The 21007-nt window shown below is 48.0% G+C and overlaps 1 protein-coding gene across 8 annotated transcripts in view; it reads left to right on the forward strand.

Annotated features, from left to right (window-relative positions):
- The window catches only part of LOC139570694 (cytoplasmic polyadenylation element-binding protein 3), a 66838-nt gene that overhangs the window by 16695 nt on the left and 29136 nt on the right, over positions 1–21007 (forward strand). For 4 of the 8 annotated variants that reach the window (XM_071392804.1, XM_071392808.1, XM_071392806.1 and 1 more), the window contains exons 4-7: positions 11596–11652; positions 14625–14648; positions 16063–16230; positions 17321–17410. In XM_071392804.1, coding sequence (XP_071248905.1) covers positions 11596–11652; positions 14625–14648; positions 16063–16230; positions 17321–17410 — 339 coding nt within the window. Of the gene's footprint in view, positions 1–10047; positions 11513–11595; positions 11653–14624; positions 14649–16062; positions 16231–17320; positions 17411–21007 lie in introns of those variants that run through there. The other 4 variants (XM_071392807.1, XM_071392810.1, XM_071392811.1 and 1 more) reach the window with 3 other exon arrangements.

Genomic DNA, 21007 nt, shown 5'->3' on the forward strand with positions numbered 1-21007 from the left:
TCTGATTTAAAAAAGAAATGTATGAGTGAGCCAGCATCCCTGTGAAACACTTTCGACACCTTGTAGTCCATGCCCCAGCAAATTGAGGCTGTTCTGAGGGGGAAAGCGTTTGGAACGCGATATTAGGACAGTGTTCTTAATGTTTTTTACGCAGTGTAAACATAGGAGGTTTATTCAACATATCTCTTTTTTTCCATAAGAGCACATTGATATTTGTGAAACAGATCAGCAAAGACTTTAATTTTGTCTAACATTTGTAGCCAAGTTATAATGACCTTTTCCACATTTTGTTACATTACAGCCTTATTCTAAAATGGATTACATCGTTTTTTTCCCCCCTCATCACAATACCCCATAATGACAAAGCAAAAACAAGATTTTTTGGGGTGTTTTGTTGCACATTTCTATATAAAAAAAGGAATGATCACATTTACATAAATATTCAGACCCTTTACTCAGTACTTTGTTGAAGCATCTTTGGCAGCGATTACAGCCTCGACTCTTCTTGGGTATGACGCTACAAGCTTGGCACACCTGTATTTGGGGAGTTTCTCTAATTCTTCTCTGCAGATCCTCTCAAGCTCTGTCAGGTTAGATGGGGAGTGTCACTGCACAGCTATTTTCAGGTCTCTCCAGAGATATTCGATCAGGTTTTAGTCCGGGCTCTGGCTGGGCCACTCAAGGACATTCAGAGACTTGTCCCAAAGCCACTTCTGCATTGTCTTTGCTGTGTGCTTAGGGTTGTTGTCCTGTTGGAATGTGAACCTTCACCCCAGTCTGAGGTCCTGAGCGCTCTGGAGCAGGTTTTCATCAAGGATCTCTCTGTACTTTGCTCTGTTCATTTGTCCCTCGATCCTGACTAGTCACCCAGTCTCTCTTGCTAAAAAACATCCCCACAGTATAATGCTGCCACCACCATGCTTCACCATAGGGATGGTGCCAGGTTTCCTCCAGACGTGACGCTTGCCATTCAGGCCAAAGAGTTCAATCTTCAGTTCATCAGACTAGAGAATTTTGTTTCTCATGGTCTGAGTATTTAGGTGGCTTTTGGCCAACTCATGTGCCTTTTAATGAGGAGTGGCTTCCGTCTGGCCACGCTACCATAAAGGCCTGATTGGTGGAGTGCTGCAGAGATGGTTGTCCTTTTGGAAGATTCTCCTATCTCCACAGAGGAACCTCTAGAGCTCTGTCAGAGTGACCATCAGATTCTTGGTCACCTCCCTGACCAAGACACCTCCCTCGTTTGGTCGGGCGGCCAGCTCTCAGAAGAGTATTGGTGGTTCCAAACTTCTTGCATACAAAAATGGAGGCCACTGTGTTCTTGGACCTTCAATGCTGCAGACATTTTTTGGTACCCTTCTCCAGATCTGTGCCTCGACACAATCCTTTCTCGGAGCTCTATGGACAATTCCTTCGACCTCATGGCATGGTTTTTGCTCTGACATGCACTGTCAACTGTGGGACCTTATACAGACAGGTGTGGGCCTTTTCTAAATCATGTCCAATCAATTGAATTTACCACAGGTGGACTCCAATCAAGTTGTAGAAACATCTGAAGGATGATCAATGGAAACAGGATGCACCTGAGCTCAATTTCGAGTCTCATAGAGAAGGGTCTGAATTCTTCTGGAAATTATGGCGTATTGTGTGTACATCTAGGGGATAACAACTTTTTAATCAATTTTAGAATAAGGCTGTAAGGTAACAAAATGTTGAAAAAGTCCAGGGTCTTAATACTTTCCGAATGCACCGTATATCGTTTCATCCCTGGTATAACAGTGCACAGGCCAATCTGAATAGGCTTTGCTAGTTTGCTGTCACGTGACAGCAGCAGGCATGCATGCAGCTTTACAGCAAAGAAAACGGCTCTTCTCTAGCTCAAACGGTTCAAAAAAATATGACCCATACAACCAGAGTTTTAAAAAAATGGCATCCCGCAGGCCGGGAAGATAATTTTTGGTTTGATAACAAACAACTTTGTTCAGTCGTGTTACCTAGCTAACTAACAACCTGGTGACGTGACTGTAGGTCTAGGCAAATTTGATTGGCACTGGAAGAAAGGTTAAAATGCCTGCTAATCATGAGATGTGCTTCAAAGGTAGGATACATATAGACCTAATGTAAGCCTAAGCTATATCATATATATATATATATATCTTTCTGGTGTTCCTTAAATTCTGTTTGGTGCCTTTCATGTGGTGTTTCCCCCTTACTGCCACAATGACATTCAGATCATGCGTTCCTTCCTCCGATTCCTCCAGCCAAATTACAGGTAGGCCTTTGCGAATATGAGAAGATCAGGCATTCTATGCAGTGTTCTATTATAGTGAACAGTGTGAAGTTAAATTCAGTATGTCTTCCGTTGTGTAGAAGTGTGAATATCAGTTCAAGGTTGTTTTTCTGTCCAGCACGTGCGCATAACGTTTAGAAAACGGGAACAGGCTTCCGGGGGGACGGTGCTAACGCAGTACCGACCTGTGGTATCGCGGCCCTACTCGTTATCTTGATACTTGGCCTGGTATGGTATCATTACAACACTAGGAGATGGTCATGCGCAGGTCATGGTACTATAGGGCTAAGTGTGCCAGGTTATCTCACGGGAAAAGCTAATATGTAGCATTTTAGAGAAAATGATTTAGGTTTGAGCAAGAGTAAGCAAGTATGGACCCCGTCGCATCAAACAAATGGGTTGAAATGTGTCTGTTGGATTGCTGGGAACATGAGTGAAAAATGGCACTCCAAAGGCGTGACGTCGTGATTATTTGATACAAAGAAACAGAAAATCAAAGCTAATGGTTCAAATGACTTTTTTCAGGGAAATATGAAGGTAGCCCTTGGTCTATCGTTGTCTAAGGAGAAAAGAGAGTTTACTGTCAAAAGCAACATGTTGTTTTGGAATGGATACTCTCCCCACATTCTTTCAACACCACATGTATGTCCTTGAGATAATTTTGTCAGGGTAGGTCACCTGCCTATTATGAAAACTGACTCATGTTCAGTGTTGTTTTCTTAGCCTGCCTGACAGTGGAAATGTTCGGGAGGTGTGTGTGTGTGTGTGTGTGGGGGGGGGGTTGTATTATGAGTAGCTGCCTGCTGCGTTCTCATGCGTAGATTCTGTTTTTTCAATATTGTGTCGAGAGAGCATTGTTTCATCGCCTCAAAGGTCATCTCGTTCCCGGCCCGACTTCACTGGAACTAGAGAAGGGGACGGGGAGACCAGAATCTCCTGCAAATGTTCCCTTGTTGTTGTAAATCAGCTCGGGGACACAGGGAGACTGGAGAGGGAGACTGGAGAGGGAGACTGGAGAGGGAGACTGGAGGGAGAGACTGGAGCGAGAGAGAGAGGGAGAGACTGGAGCCAGATAGAGAGGGAGAGACTGGAGCGAGAGAGAGAGAGGGAGAGACTGGAGCGAGAGAGAGAGAGGGAGAGACTGGAGCGAGAGAGAGAGAGGGAGAGACTGGAGCGAGAGAGAGAGGGAGAGACTGGAGCGAGAGAGAGAGGGAGAGACTGGAGCCAGAGAGAGAGGGAGAGACTGGAGCCAGAGAGAGAGGGAGAGACTGGAGCCAGAGAGAGAGGGAGAGACTGGAGAGAGGGAGAGACTGGAGCGAGAGAGAGAGGGAGAGACTGGAGCCAGAGAGAGAGGGAGAGACTGGAGCCAGAGAGAGAGGGAGAGACTGGAGCCAGAGAGAGAGGGAGAGACTGGAGCGAGAGAGAGAGGGAGAGACTGGAGCGAGAGAGAGAGGGAGAGACTGGAGCGAGAGAGAGAGGGAGAGACTGGAGCGAGAGAGAGAGGGAGAGACTGGAGCGAGAGAGAGGGAGAGACTGGAGCGAGAGAGAGAGGGAGAGACTGGAGCGAGAGAGAGAGGGAGAGACTGGAGCGAGAGAGAGAGGGAGAGACTGGAGCGAGAGAGAGGGAGAGACTGGAGCGAGAGAGAGAGGGAGAGACTGGAGCGAGAGGGAGAGACTGGAGCGAGAGGGAGAGACTGGAGCGAGAGAGAGAGGGAGAGACTGGAGCGAGGGAGAGACTGGAGCGAGGGAGAGACTGGAGCGAGGGAGAGACTGGAGCGAGGGAGAGACTGGAGCGAGGGAGAGACTGGAGCGAGGGAGAGACTGGAGCGAGGGAGAGACTGGAGCGAGGGAGAGACTGGAGCGAGAGAGAGACTGGAGCGAGAGAGAGACTGGAGCCAGAGAGAGACTGGAGCCAGAGAGAGAGGGAGAGACTGGAGCCAGAGAGAGAGGGAGAGACTGGAGCCAGAGAGAGAGGGAGAGACTGGAGCCAGAGAGAGAGGGAGAGACTGGAGCCAGAGAGAGAGAGACTGGAGAGAGACTGGAGCCAGAGAGAGAGGGAGAGACTGGAGCCAGAGAGAGAGGGAGAGACTGGAGCCAGAGAGAGAGGGAGAGACTGGAGCCAGAGAGAGAGGGAGAGACTGGAGCCAGAGAGAGAGGGAGAGACTGGAGCCAGAGAGAGAGGGAGAGACTGGAGCCAGAGAGAGAGGGAGAGACTGGAGCCAGAGAGAGAGGGAGAGACTGGAGCCAGAGAGAGAGGGAGAGACTGGAGCCAGAGAGAGAGGGAGAGACTGGAGCCAGAGAGAGAGGGAGAGACTGGAGCCAGAGAGAGAGGGAGAGACTGGAGCCAGAGAGAGAGGGAGAGACTGGAGCGAGAGGGAGAGACTGGAGCGAGAGGGAGAGACTGGAGCGAGAGGGAGAGACTGGAGCGAGAGGGAGAGACTGGAGCGAGAGAGAGAGACTGGAGCGAGAGAGAGAGGGAGAGACTGGAGCGAGAGAGACTGGAGCGAGAGAGACTGGAGCGAGAGAGACTGGAGCGAGAGAGACTGGAGCGAGAGAGAGAGGGAGAGACTGGAGCGAGAGAGAGAGGGAGAGACTGGAGCGAGAGAGAGAGGGAGGAGAGACTGGAGCGAGGGAGACTGGAGAGAAAGAGAGAGGGAGACTGGAGGGAGACTGGAGAGAGAGAGAGCGAGTAGAAGGCTGAGTCCCAGCCAGATGGTTCAACATTCATGCCCCATCACTGTTTACTCCCAGTCCTCGTGTCAACAGCGTGGGCCTGCCTTCAGAGAGGCGTGCTGCAGCTAGCCCTGTCACAGGGCAGGTCTTCCCTGTTGGTGTCCCCCTCCTTTGGCTCCATTGGCTGAGGCTGCCCATAGTGCTAGTCTAATACAGCAAGGCACAGGACAGCTAGCTTGGTCCCCGATCTTTTTATGCTGTCTTGCCAACGGTCATTGACACTGATCAGAGAAGTTAGCAAGATGGCACAAACTGATCTGGGACCAGGCTGAAGGACAGCCACCGACGTCAGTCACTTGCACGTATCCTTTCCCTTTGTTGTTATTTCAAAGTGAGGAAGAATTGTGCTATTCTCGTTGACAATGTAATCAAACTCACCCCCCCCAATCTAAACTATCATGCCGGCGATAATAGTGTGCTTTCAAAGACTTTTATCTCATACCTAGCATTTTGTACCCCGAGAGTGTTTGGGATTCCAATCATGTGTGAGAATGAGAGAGGAGGCCGGGTGATTATGAGAATGGGGGGGGGTTGCACAGAGGGTGTGAATGTGAACCCCTCTCTCCCTGACTATGATGGTGAGAAGGGCGAGACTCTATAGCGTTGACTCTGAGTGTCTTGAAGAGGAGTCGGCCCAGAGAGAGGGAATGGGGGGGGGACGGACTGACTGCCACTCCATTCTTGTGATCCTCTTTAACTCCCGAATGCTGATTAATCAGATCGGAATGGCATGCATGGGGAATTTACACTCTGCTTTCAAAGGGAGGGGAGGCGGGCTGGGATATCGCGATCAAACGGGTCCTTTTTAATTTTTGCTCCACACTGGTGCGCATGAAGTGAGTCCCGAAATTGGGTCAGCTTAGCGCACGTGTGAAGAGGCAGTAGTTAGGCTTTCCCCTGCGCCACAGTTCCTCCCGTCGGCCTGGAAAAACACCAGCAGTCTGAGCCTGACAACAGACACCACTGCAAGCCACCAAGCTGTGGCTATGGCGCACACAGTCCTTCTCACACATAACCACATATTCTGGTCACTCTGACATGGGATGAACTTCTCCGTAGACGTGTGTGTGTGTACTGCCACATGCAAATCAGGCACTATTCAAAGCACTCATGTCAGTACGCTGAACACACACACACACACACACACACACACACAGACACACACACACACACACACACACACACACACACACACACACACACACAGAGAGCTCAGCTGGTCTGCCTCACATGATCTTACTAATGTGACTGTATGCCTCAGCTACAAACAGATTCCATTGTCGCTTTGTTTTTGCACTTGAGCTTTTCGAAATGGGCTGTTGTGCGTTTTAGCATTTTTGTTTAGCGATGTTTTGAATCAACGTGAATTTCGTCCGTGTGTAGAAACATGCGGCCTCTGCTTCTATGCAAATGTTGTTGATCAGTAGGCTACTAGAAGTCCGCAAACGGTTTGTTTGTCATCTGTGGACTCCACTGATTTAGCCAAAACAAGCTAAAAATAATCAATGCATGCCCACACTCCTATTGAATGTACATTCACCTGAATAGGCCTAAGCCGTCTTCTTTTACCCAGTTCATCAAGAGATTTACCATTCAAATAAAGTATTACCATTCTGTTATGTGGTTAGATTGGTAAAGACAAAGTCACATTTTATTGTTTGATTTTAAAATGGATGTAAGCATGTCTGTCTCTAGGACATCTTCTCATCCAAATTTGCAAATGTATTGATATTGAGCAATGGCCTAAAATATCGGCCATCCGCCTCCTTGACCCCCAAAAATCGGTATCGGCATCGGCCCTAAAAAGATCAATATCGATCGTTCTTTATCTTCCAGCGCTACCGCTGTCTGGACAACAGCCAGAGTGTGGTCAAGACGTCTGCTGCGAAAGGTACGGCAACAACACTCCCAACAGTCATGTACGCTTAAACATACACTACACGACCAAAAGTAGGTGGACACCTGCTCGTCGAACGTCTCATTCCAGAATCATGGGTATTAATGGAGTTGGTCCCCCCTTTACTGCTTAAACAGCCTCCACTCTTCTGGGAAGGCTTTCCACTAGACTTCTAACTGTAAATACTCATCTCGACTGGTTCAAAGGCCCAGTGCCGTCAAGAACGTGATTTTCCTGTGTTTTATATTTCTTATATATATGTATATATATTTCTACACGGAGGTTGGAATGATACTTTGAAATGATGATAATGCCATTTTTAGTGTATATTTCAGCCTGTTTTTGTTGGATTGAGTTTTGGCCTGCCTGGTGACATCACCAAACCAATAACAGAGCGGTTGAGTACAGCTCCACTGAGCAATGGTGTTTGTGTATTTTTATAGGTCAATATGGGAATCGAGAGGAAGGTTTTTTCAGGAGGGAAGCTACAACTTCAGAGTTAACAGATGGGGTAAGATAATGAAAGGGGGAAAGGGCAGTGAGGGCTGTTTCATTTGGGTCAGAGAGATGTCACAGCAGCCTGACCTTGAGGTAAAAAGGACGTTGAAAGGTCACCCAGACAGTCAGGCCCTTTTGGCCAGGCTGACCGATAACCTGAGCTTGACTTAGCCGTCATTTTTCTGGGCTAACTCAAATGTGCACCGTCAATCATTTGAAGGTGCTGTCATTGTAAATTAGAATTTGTTCTGAACTGACTTTTCTAGTTAAATAAAATAAAACATTTGCTCAATTGCCGACACCAAGGCGATTCTGCACTTTAAACAGTCATTGTCGGGAGATGAGGTAAGAGTACTTTCTAAGCTTTGTTGGCGGTAGTAAAGGTTAGACACACACACACACACACACACACACACACACACACACACACACACACACACACACACACACACACACACACACACACACACACCAGCTAGCGCCATTAGCTTAGTTAAGCTTTTGTCCATCCAGCCTCTACCAGCAGTAGTTGATGAGATGAGCTTTGATGAAAAACAGTCTTATAGTCTTATTCTGTTGGCCTTTCTTTTGAGTGTATTCTTGATTAGGTTTTTTTTGTAGAGAAAGATGTCTCTCATTTCCGCAACGTCTCGGGTAAATAAAACTGACTTTTGTCCTTTGCGGTGTTCAGACAGTAGGGGAGTCGCTTCTCATCGCCAGTAGCCCGAGTGTGAGACCTCATCCTCTAGTCTCGAGGTGTTTTTGCCGGCCGGGTTCACATTTCCACACCTCCCCGTTGACTTGCCAGTCCTCCCCGTAACTGCTGCTCTGGCTTTTTCCAACGGCAGTTATTGGGGAGCTTTCATATGTTCTTTAATGTGGAACAGAGGTTGAAAAACGTGGCGTGAGGCAGAGTTCGGAGAGAATTCCAGGTGTGAAGCAATGGCTGACGAGCTCCTCGTGGAATCTAGAGGGGGGTTAACCCTTTAGGAGCATAATATGCTGTGCAATGCTTCTCGAAATGCAGCCCAATGAAAACCAGTCCATTTAGGCTCAACCAAACACGCCTTTCCTAAGAGCTAGTTTCTGCATAAACATCAGAGGTGGTTTGAAGAGATGAAGACGCTAGTCTATTACTCTGTCCAGTTCACCAGTAGTGTACAGCAGCTGTACTATATTTCTCGAGTCCAGTGCTCCAACACAGTGTTTCTTAATCCTGATCCTGGGGACCCAAAGGGTTGCACATTTTAGTCGTTGCCTTAGTGCTAAACCTGATTTCAAATCGTCCAAGCTTGATGATGAGTTTATCATTTGAATTGGCTGTGTCGTGCCATGGCAAACACTAAACATGCACCGCCTTTGGTTCCCCAGGACCAGGATTAAGAAATGCTCTAACCAGTACTCCTCAGCCCAATGTTATGTAGTCGTAACCCAATAAGGTCATTGTTCATCAGAAGTACCGGGACTGGGGACTTACTGGCTTTGTTCTGAAGGAAGTGAATGATATGCATTTCCAGAACCCCCCCGCCCACTGACTGATCACAACCCCCCCCCCCTGCCCAAGCCCTCGGTGAGGAAATGTCACCAGCCCAGCGCCCTGAGGCCATGCCACTGAACTTCCCTGAGGCCATGCCACTGAACTGGGGAAGCAGATGGCCCAGAGCTATTTTAGGGCTTTTGGGAGCAACTGTCCATTTTGTCACCACTAGAATGCCTGGGAAGTATTTATTAGGCACCAAACGGAAGATAACAAACGGGGATGGAGTACCTGAACGTGTCCAATAAGAAACTGTCATTTTCTCCTACCGTTACGAAACATTTTGCTACAGTGTTCCCTAATGAATACAACCCTGGTTTAGGTAGGACCACCATGGACCCCAGCTATTTAAGAGGCAAAATGGAGGCATCACATCGCTCTCCTCCCAGTGCACCTAGAGCTAGGGGGCTGGATATATTCCGTGTTGGCATCGACCGAACACTCCAGCAATGCTGTGAACATTTGTGAGTTGTACTGTACATTGTAAAAAAGTTTGCAAATCCACAATGTTGTACCTGAAGACACAGCACGTTGGTGTTCCTATTGAGTGTCTCGCCACAGTTCAAACCAAACCACACATTTTATTCTAGAGTACGAGTCAGGGATGTTATTATACCAAGTCGTTATCTTCCATCTGACATGGTTTACCGTTTCGGAGAAAATAATGTGGCTATGTCCTCTGGCCTACTGAGTCTGACTATATCGATTAGAATATTATTTTGACATCCTTTTTGACAAGTAGCACGACATGCTCGCTCAGACGTGTCACAATACGGGGGATGCTGGCACACCCAATAAGATTTCTTCACTCAAGATAGCTGAACCATGCCCTCATTCAGTTAGAAATAGTATTAGGGGAGAGAGAGGGGTGAAAATTGACTCGGTGTGTGTGCGTGCACACACTCGCTCTTTTACAGGATTGACGATGCAAAGGATTGCCATATAAGCCCCTCTGTTCTCATGCTGGATTATGACTCGTTGAGAACTGTGAGGAAATCCACATCTGCTCTGATCTGTTGGATGGGGTGGCTGCACTGGCTCCTCCCCCTCCTCTTGTTTTCACCCAGAGATCACTACAAGTTTCACTGAGGTTTCCAGCCTAGGAGGAGGACTGGGCCATATTCATTAAGCACCAAACGGAAGAATACGGACTGAAACCGAAAGGGACTATACCTCAACTTGTCCAATAAGAAACGCACATTTTCGCTTTCCGTTTCTAAGCATTTTGCTATTTTCTGCCCTAATGTGTACGACCCTGGTCTAAACTGTTGAAATGCTTTTATCTGTCTGCTTGCGGCTTAGTTTTGAAACTTTTTGACATGTTGTTTGCGCCGTTCCAGCTTGCGACACGGCTGCCCAGTCTCTCTCAGGTTCCTCTCTATATATAGACATCCACTCGGTAAACCAAGAAGTCTGCCCCTGCCATTACCCTTGCTTTGTAGGCATACTGTAGAGACTAAGTGCAGATGTCTAGCGCTGTGTTGAAACATGTTGCCCTGTTGGAGCCAACACGTCAGTTGCACGTTTTCTGTTGGGTAATGGATGTAGAAATATCTGCAATTTAGAAGCAAGGTTGACTTGCTCGAACATTTCTTTCAATATATGAACTCCCGAACCCTGTTTCTCGTTTGTCCACGGCAGCGTTTTGCTCCTCATGTGTTTGCAAACTAGCCAGTAGTTTAGTGTTGTTGAAAGGAAGGACTGTGGAATCGAACGTGTCACTTTAAAAATGGATGCTCATTTGTCTTTGGCTACAGTGACTCATAACTCAACGGTTCACTATCAAACAGCCTGCACTGTGTGTGCTTTTATTGTGGCCTTGACAGGTGCCATTTTGTTCCTTCTCTTGTTTCGTGGAAATGAACAAATGGAAACATATTCAGAAGTAGCGCCGTCATGACGCACCGGAGGTGCATCAGTGATCAACTTGTGGATCACTGTCCCAATTTGAGGATCGAGTGTAGGCTTCTTATTTGACAGTCAGTGTACCACAAACACCAATAATAATCAGTGCAGATTATCTAGAGGGACACGTTTTTATGTTTCCTTCAGTCCTTCCCTATTTGCTGCTCGAGATGAGCTTGGCCGTGTGTGTGTGTGTGTGTTTGAAAGAGCCAGAAGGAGGGAGATTTGTACCAGGAAGTCCTTTCCCTGGTTGGTGTGGAGGATGTCTGGGCATGTCCACACCACACTCTTGTCACCAGAGCAGAATGCATCCTCTGTCACATTCTTTGCGTTGGAGTGTCCATTGTTTATGTGTGTGTGTGTGTGTGTGTGTGTGAGAGATGCGACACAGGAGAGCGAGATAATTGAACGACTGTTTCCCATAGCCCAGCCTAAATCTGTATGCTGTTTATCGCACACGCTTGCCCTGGTTTGGTCTCTCAACGGTACTACCGTTATTTTCCGCGGGCGTCTTTTTACCAGGTTGTGTCGACAGCATGGCGTGCACTTAGCATGTAACGTTGTACGCTACGTACGTTGTCCCCTCAGAACATTCACCTGAGTTCTAGGTTTCGTGTCAGCGTTTCCATGTTTCGTGCTGGTACGGAACGCGGTGAGTGTTTTGTTGCGTACGAGACACCGTTATGTAGGCCGACACACGCGGGTTATAACCTGTATTCTCTTGTTTCTCTACAGGGCGCATGGGTCTGAACTTTCACCACCCCGGAGCAGATCACATCATGCCATTGAACAGTGAGTAGCGTTTCGAAACATATACAATCCGTATCCCTACGTGTTACTATGTTATTGTGGGTGTGTGTGTGTGTGTGTTTTTGCTTTAATTGTGGCCACTTTTAAGTGGTGCCATTGTGTTGCTTCTCTATTTTATGGAAACGTACGGCAGAGACCTATTCAGAAGTTGTGTCATCTTAACGCACCTACGCAGGATGACTCGGGATATGCCCTAGCTGCTAGGGTTGGGGCAGGGATCACCACAGAGCCCATGCCCACACCCATGCTAATCCCACCTCGCACCCCTTGCCAAGTGTTACCCCCTGACACCATAAACCCAGCGTGGACCTCTCTCTGAGCGCAGAGCAGGGAGGAACCACTGTCAAATACTGTCTGTAAGCCTAGACCCCCCCACCCCCGTTCCCCCTAGCAGATGGCGAACAGCTCACATGGTACGACCTGTCCGGGTCGTACCATGTGGAAGAGGTCGTCACAGGGTTTGGTCCACACAGGCTCGAGGTGAGCCCGGCAGCAAGAGTTTTTCAATTTTCCGTCTCCAAGAGAGAGAAAAAATCCTCATATTTCAGAAATGTCAGAATATCAATTTTTCTCCCTCTGTCCAGTTTTTAGACAGTGAGTTGTCAAAAGGCTCTTTCAGCCTTGCCAATTTAATTGACAGGAGAGAGGACTGGGGTGTCCATGGTGACTGGTGGAGCGCAGCTCAAGACATCTGGGAGTGTTAGTCGAGTCCTGGGTCATGTTCATTGGGCACCAATCGAGAGAAAACAGACTGAAACAGGGAGGGGACTACCTCTAACCCAGTGTGATTTGAATCAGGTGTAGGGCTAGGGCAAAAACGAAATGCTTTTCCATTACAAAACATTTTCAGGTTGTGTGGCCTTATGAACACAACCCTGGCTCTCCTAACTTGCCTGGTTGGGGATGCCAGCGGGGAAGCGGTAAGAAAAGAGCGGAGAAGAGGATGAATGGAAAGGGAGAAGATATCCAACAAGGCTCGTAGTAACTCGTTTTACTGCTGACACAGCTTGACGTCTTGTTTTCTCTTCAACTTGTTCTTTTCATCATCAGTCCTCTGGGGAACACGTTTCAAATCGATGTTAAACTGCTCTTCTGGAGGGTTTAACTTAGTCTCAGATCTGCACGGAGCTCTGGCGTCTGTCAGAGTTGGCGCCCGCTGCTGTAGTCTGCAGTGTTTAGACAGCAAGGCTTTGGATGTGAGGAAAGCAGGTTAACGTTCATCTTCTCTTCATTTCTCGCCATTGTTTTGCCCGGACTACAGAGACTGGGTCTCCAAACGATTTCTACATCTACCCACTGCTTTCCTGGCTTAGGATGAAGGATGAGAAGTAAGACACCCAACATGGATTTATGGAGAAAGAAGGGCAGGTCTGTGAATAGTTCAGGGAGCTAGCAGGCGTTTTCCGGTACCGCTCCTCCCCAGGAGATATTCCCCGTCCTTCCTTCTAAGTCTCCTCTCTGACACTCTTATTTTTGAGTCTGTGCCTACCCCTGCCATTCCCTCCCTCTCGTCCTCCTCCTCGTCTTGTTCCCCCTCACCGGGGTGACGGACACAGACACAGTTCCCCAACACCACTTACTAATCTACACTAGATCAGTGGGTTCCACTCTTCCACCTTCTTCCCCTTGTTGCTAGGCGCCTTTGTCTCTCCCAAGGCCCGTACACAGTGGAAGAATAATGCGGAGAACATCGGTCGGAACAACTCTGCTCTGTGGTGAGAAGAGACCGAGTTTTAATGAAAACCCAGTGAGAGAAGAGGTCTGGATGCAGTGTTTCTGTCAAGAGCAAGGGAGGGGGGTCGGGGGGGGGGGGGTCACACAATGGCACCGTCACAATGGCACCGTCACAATGGACACCCCCATATTATTTTTTAGGAGAAGACTTTGTTCTCTGTGACATTTGACTGTGACAAGGTCTGTTTAGGGATGCATTACTCAACCCCCCCCCCCACACACCCACACTGTCTACTGGCATTAACGGTATAGACTCTTAATACCTCCGTCTGCCTTGTTTGCCTTCCGTTGGCTTTTTTTCTCAGGCACAACAAGGCTCCTATCCAGGCGTGTTGGGTGCATTTTTAAAGAAGGTTACGAAATGTCACATGTGAAAACACACACACACACACACACACACCAACCAACCAAACAACACATTTGTTTCGTTTTTTCATGTTAGTGCTTTGCTACCGTATTTCCTGAGCTCTAGCTAATAATCCATAGGTTTATTGTGAGAGCTCACGCACGCGCTAACTAATGAAATGGAGAGAAAGGGCACAACGTCTTATCGCTGCCTGCTGTACCTTTGGGCCTGGTCACTAGATTGCGATCTCCCAGCCAACCCTATCACATGGTAGGGCAGTCCTCCTCTCGCTCTTTTCCTGTCTGGACTCTGAGACTCAGGCTGTCACCTCCATGGCTCCATCCAGGGCAGCTGTGAGTGGAAATTGCCCCACTTGATAAAGACTAATCTTTCACTAGTTCATGGTAATGACTAACGACACCTGTCTAATGTCTCTGCGTGCCGCTATATCGGTCACATTCATGAATAGTCACGCTGGGGAGAAATTAGAGCAAAACGTGAGCTAGGTAGTAATCCGTGCTTATTGCCTGAGATTATAACTTGGGTTATAGGGTCTTGTTATTGCAGGTGACTATTTCAGAGTAGTTAGGCCTATTATAACCTCGCCCATCATCCTCTAGTCTAGTCTAGCCCGGCTCAGGTACAGTAGGTGCAGCAGGTTTCCTGTGGGATACTGCCAGCCAACCCATAATGACTCCTTGTCTACCTCCATCGCTGATGATTTAGGTGTGGCTGTCTGTGGTGTCACTGTTGCCTTGGTGATGTTCTGCCTGGTTGTCTTCCCACGAAACCCATGTCTCTGTCTCTCTCCCTCTCCTTTCCATACCCCTCTGTCTCTTTCTCCCCCCCTCCCTCTTCCGCTGTTCACAAGCAGCCAGGAGCTATGGCCGCAGAAGAGGTAACGTGTGGAGTTCTACTCTGTTTCTGCTTGCCGAAATGAACGGGAGGCACGAGCGCAATTGCTTGGCTCTCTCTCCGTACGGGCGTCTCTCTCGCCAAGGCTACCGGGTTCTAGTGGAATGTCACATAATCTGCCTCCATCTGTGCCGTGATTGGATGAAATCCTATTCATTTGTACACTTTTTTTTTTATATATTTTTTTTTTAACGTCATTACATTTAATTAAGTCGAGGAGAGGCGGATAATTTAGTACCTTGAACTTTTTTTTCTCCATTTTGCTTTAATTCAACTTTGTTTTCTCTTTAATATTCTGAGTCATTGTGCTACTCCTGTATATCGCTATAGGCAACTGTATTGGCTGCTGCTTGTGGATTATTCATGAATTCTCAAGTATAGACCCTCCATATATTATGCACAGTTCCGGAGCAAGTCCATTTTGGATTTGGGCCAAAATGTTTTAGTCTAGACCATAAAAACATTGAGAAAGTACAGTGACTCAAACTGTTTATGTCCTGAATGGCTGAAATGGATAGTGTGGACATACTCTTCTCTGATTTTTGGAGTGTTCAACTAATTCATACCTTTACTCGGCGATGAACCCCGGTAACATATGCAACGTTGTTGCAATGCTTGTATTTTCTGTGTGTGTGTATAAGAATTGTAGTACTTTTTTAAGTCTGGCTGTTGGCAGTACGTTCGTCCACATGTAGACGGAGCTTATGACTCGGCGATCCGCAAATCGGGCGATTATCATCTTCAAGTCAGTACGGCTAATAAAGGGGGAGTCCTCCATCGCCACACACCACTATTGTGCACTTACATAGAAAGAGACTATAGCCTTGTACCTGTTAGCATGGTAAATACAACTCTATTTAAAGTAGCCAACGCATATCCGAGGCTTTAGACATTGCCTGCAGCACCACTCAGTCAGTACCATGGAATTAGAACAGAAACAAATAGCAAAATAATATGATCTCTATGGTCGGTACACAGTCCTCTATGTGCTCACATTTGTAATAGGTAATCAACTGCTGTGGCAAATGCCCTGCATCCCTCCTGCACCCTCCACCCCTTGTTCCTATGGCCCGCAGGAACAAGGGTCCATCTGGTGTAAGAAGGCTACGAAGGCCCTGTGTTGGTTTGTAATTGGACTGAACTGGATGGGCTCGAGGGGGGCGGGCCCACAATGGTTTGAAGAATTAGAACTCATGAAGAAGCATGATGGTGCTTTGACCTTCCTCTCTAAGGAGGCTATTGTTACCGGTTTTAATAACACGTTTCTCTCCCTTTCTCTCCATGTCCTCCCTGTCTTCTCCTCTTCCGTTCTGTGCCCTTCTATTTTCCCTCTTTCTTCTGCCTGTTCCTCTTGCTTGTCCTCTCTCTCTCTATTTCTCCCACCTCTCTCTTTCCAGGTCGCTCTTCACTCTTTCCGTTCGAGGACGGTTTCCTGGACGACGGGCACGGTGACCCCTCTCTGACCCCGGGGTTGAACTCGCCCACGCGCTGTCAAAACGGAGAGAGGATGGAGCGCTACTCCAGGAAGGTGTTTGTCGGAGGCCTCCCCCCTGACATAGATGAAGGTGCGGACGGGTGGCAGTGGCACTAGCCTGTGTCCCAGATCTGTTTGGGGTTGTCTTGCCAGCCCCTGTGGTCAGTGTTTGTCATGTCAATGACCATGGAAGTTGGCTAGACCGCACAAACAGATCTTCACTTTACTGTACAATCACCATATATCCTCATAGAACGTCCATCAGCTGCATGGCACGTTAATCAGATTAGTGCATGTAGGGGATTTGCACTGGCTAGTTTTTCTGGATCTATGTCAAGTAATGCAAGGGGGAAAAATGGCACAGCAGCCATTTTGGGAGGGGGTGTGTATGACCACATGTAGATGTGGGTCTACAGCCAGATGTGGGTCTGCAGATGCTGGTAGCCCTTCTGGCTCAGTGGGCTAAAGGGCTGGTTCTGTGTCTGTAGGAGGCCTCTATCTGTCATGAAGCTGGTTCTCTGGGACTGTGGACTGACTGCTTATGTTCTGTGGGTTTGAGGCAGTGAGCTGGCAGTCAGTCTGGCAGCAGATGTGAGAGTGTGTTATCCCACAAAGTGTGAAGAGGGCCTGACTGCGTAGTTAGGACTATGGGAATCTGGAATGGTGACACTGCTCAATGTGGCTTTCATGAGACATGCACACACACGCATGCGCACACACACACACGCAAACACACAGACACACACGCAAACACACACAGAACACACGCAAACACACACAGAACACACAACTTGCACAAAACACACACTAGTATACACACACACACACATACAGACACATACTAGTACACACATAGAACACAACACACAGAGTTGGTGAACAATGCGTGCCCATGACCTCTTGGAATATTTATGCGTTTCCACAGTACAATGACCCGAGTGAGAACAGAAACTGTCTGGCCCGGAGTGTGAACACGTGTTTAATGCAGTAGACTAGTGGACAGCATTTTGGAAAACAAGCAAAAATACATTATTTTCCTGGGTTTTGTTGATGGCATACAGTGAGAGTAGACACATTTTTGTTGTTGTTGTTGGCGGCCTGCTTGTAGACAAGCGGTTTCCATGGCAAAGTGCTTTATGACTGCGTTGACGTGTTGTTTTCATTCATCTTTTTTTCTGTAGATGAGATCACCAACAGCTTCCGTCGCTATGGACACCTGGTGGTGGATTGGCCCCACAAAGCCGAGAGCAAGTCCTACTTTCCACCTAAAGGTAAGACCAGTTTCGTCACACCAGTCTGTAGAATAACAGACCTCAGTCCACAGTCACAGGTGTTATTGTTCAGTCACTGTCTCAGGGAGATCATGCTGCGCTGCTAAGGCAAAGGTTGCTTGCGAAGGGTTACGTTACCCAGAATTCCAGGGTGTCTCGAGGCATCTGTTTATTAATATGGCGCCCTACTGCTTTCTCAGGGATAGAAACACACACACACACACACACACACACACACACACACACACACACACACACACACACACACACACACACACACACACACACACACACAGCCCCACTCTGGTCTCGAACCACAGGCTCCTGAAGGGCCAAGAGCACAGTGTTTTTCTGTTTAATACCTGGAGAGTGCAAAGGCTTTCTCCTGGCCCCCCACCCTCTTCGGTTTCATTTGGACAGGTGACCATAGCGGAGAAGGCCCTTCCTTTCAGGCCCTGTGCCTGTATCACATCACTCTGCTGGCCCATCACACACACAGACACTTCTCTGTGTCATATTAGGGAAACTATTAAAGCAGAAATAGCTGACATTCCTCAGGCCGATGGTAATATGCTGCAGCTGTGAAAACTGCCAATTTCTTCCCTCTCGCATTTTCAATTTCCCAGTTTTTTTGGGATGATCGACTTTTATTTTCAATAGTCCTCGGCTCTCTATTCCAAAGCTCAGGAGGGGGAAAAATGCAGCATCCTTTTAGGGGAATGAGTTACGCTTGAGGGCCGTAGGATTCCTTGTAAGGGAGGGAGGGAAGACTTGGTTAGCCACAAGGAAACCCCCACCTCGTGTTGTACTCGCCCATGTGTATTGATGTTGTAATGTAGCATTGGGCCACGTACGTATCTCCCTTTTTGAAAACATGGATGCCATGTGAGAATGGCTGAAATCCCTTGTTTACACTGTCTTCCTAATTATGCGGTTTCAACTCTGCACGTTGTAGTGGTTGAAAGAGTTAGTGGCAAAGTTCTTAGCAGGAGATGTGTGAGTGTCTGCACATGTGCTTCTTTGTGTGTGTCTGTGTGTGTGTGTATCCTATCCTTTCATGCGCTGTAACGGGTGCTTCGCAGATGTGCTATTCCCATCAAGTGGTCATCAATCTCTCCCCATATTAAAAGTGGTTCCAAGCTGACCTAATGGAAGATGCTAGTCACTTTGTTCCGTCTTGTGCCACATTAAAAAGAGCAGTTATGTGTCTCTGTACAACTATGAAACTCTTCTTTTTGGTTTAGGAGATGAGGATAACTCATGTTGTGGCTCCCAGGCCACGGCAGTGTCTATCTATGGGCTGAACTGGGATCAGTTGCAAGCCCGGGGCCAGATAGGTAGTTATCCCTGATGGACAGGCCTGAGGTCCATTCACGGGCCACTGCACTGTTCCTATACTTTCTAGTACATGTCGGGCTTAGTCCCATTCTTTCAGCCTGCCTGTCTGTCTGTCGGCCGGATGATGTCACTGACCGATGCGGTTGCCATGGCGGCGGTGCTGCTCACACCTGCTCATTGAGCCCTGCAGTCTCAGGCGTCACCGTTGGCGACGAGCTCCAAACACTACTGAAGTTATTTCTGTCTGCTCCGCACGGAGGTAGAGATGAGCCAGGAAGGGGATGGGGCTCCTTTGGGGTTTAGAGTGGCTGCTTTTAGGATAATGTGTCTGTGTCAGAGCCTGGATGCTGGGAGCTTATCCATGTTACAGAGGGGGGGGGGGGGGGGTGGTGAGGTGCGCATAGGCTGGCTTAGGAGGACAGGGGTCTGACAGACACAGGCCACTCTAATGATGCCACCGGTGCCCCATTGGCAGTGCCCTCGTCCCTACGGTGGGTTTTAACTCTCTTTACTCATGGTACAGAGAAGATGTGTGGGGGATGATCGAGGACGCATCGAGTGATTCTTCACAAATTGAGATGATTAGTGAAGCTTCGTTTCACCTCATCTGGTCTCAGCTGCCTGTGCTCTCGTCACGCTCCCATGCCTATTTGTTTTAGGAAAGCAGATATTTGTCTTTCTCTCTCTCTCTCTCTCTCTCTCTCTCGCGCTCGCTCTCTCTCTCGTGCTCTCTCAGCAGTGCATTTTATTTACTTTCAGTGGCAGAGTTCCAGCTCTTAGTGGTTGGTCTGGTTTCTCTCTCTTCTTCACCCATCTTCTCCTCCATATCTCTTCCCCTCCCTCTTTCTATCATTGGTCTGACCAATCGGAAATCCACGCTTCGAGATTGTTTTGATCACGCGGACTGGGATATGTTCAGAGTAGCATCAGAAAATAACACATATACCGATATGGCGAATGAGTTTATCAGGAAGTGCATAGGAGATGTTGTACCCACGGTGACTATTAAAACCTACCCCAACCAGAAACCGTGGATAGATGGGAGCATTGGCGCAAAACTGAAAACGCGAACCACCGCATTTAACCAGGGCAAGAAGACTAGGAATATGTAAGAATACAAACAGTGTAGTTATTCCCACCGCAATTAAGCAGGTTAAACGTCAGTATAGGGACAAAGTTGAGTCCAAGTTCAACGGCTCAGACACGAGACGTATGTGGCAGGGTCTACAGACAGTCACGGATTATAAAAGTAAATCACCTCCACCCTACTTACCCTAGATCCACTCCAATTTGCTTGCCGCCCCAATAGGTCCACAGACGATGCAATCGCCACCACACTGCCCTGTCCCTTCTGGACAAGAGGCATATCTATGTAAGAATGCTGTTCATTGACTATAGCTCAGCATTCAACACCATAGTACCCTCCAAGCTCATCATCGAGCTCGAGGCCCTGGGTCTGAACCCCGCCCTGTGCGACTGGGTCCTGGACATCTTGACGGGTTGCCCCCAGGTGGTGAAGGTAGGAAACAACACCTCTTCGCTGATCCTCAACACTGGGGCCCCATAAGGGTGTGTGCTCAGCCCCCTCCTGCATCACCCATCTCATATGTATGTACTGTATTCTATACTATGCCACTGTATCTTAGTCCAATGCCGCTCTGACATATGTATTCTTAATCCATTCCTTACTTAGATTTACTTGTATTTTGGGTATATGTTGTGAAACTGTTAGATATTACTTGTTAGGTATTACTGCACTGTCGAAGCTAGAAGCTCAAGCATTTCGCTACACCCACAACAACACCCACAATAACATATGCGAAACACGTGTATGTGACCAATACATTTGATTTGATTAGGATATAGACTCAGTGGCCAGTTTATTCGGCACCGCCACCAGCCTGTATCGTTGACACCAGGCAGGATGGTGCCATGGACTCATGCTGCTTACACCAGATCCTGACGCAACAGGAACCGGGATTCGTCGGACCAGGCAATGTTTTTTTCACTCCTCAGTTGTCCAGTGTTGGTGATCACGTGCCCACTAGAGCTGCTTCTTCTTGCTTTTAGCTGATTGGTTTGCAACCCAGTGTGGTATGCTGCAATAGCCTATCCGTGACAAGGACTGGCGAGTTGTGTGTTCCCGAGATGCCGTTCTGAACACCACTGTTGTACTGCGCCGTTATTTGCCTGGTTGTGGCCTGCCTGTTAGCTTGCGCGATTCTTGCTATTCTCCTTCGACCTCTCATCAACGAGCTG

Source organism: Salvelinus alpinus, chromosome 3 (genome assembly GCF_045679555.1).
Source record: "Salvelinus alpinus chromosome 3, SLU_Salpinus.1, whole genome shotgun sequence".
NCBI classification, from domain to species: domain Eukaryota; kingdom Metazoa; phylum Chordata; class Actinopteri; order Salmoniformes; family Salmonidae; genus Salvelinus; species Salvelinus alpinus.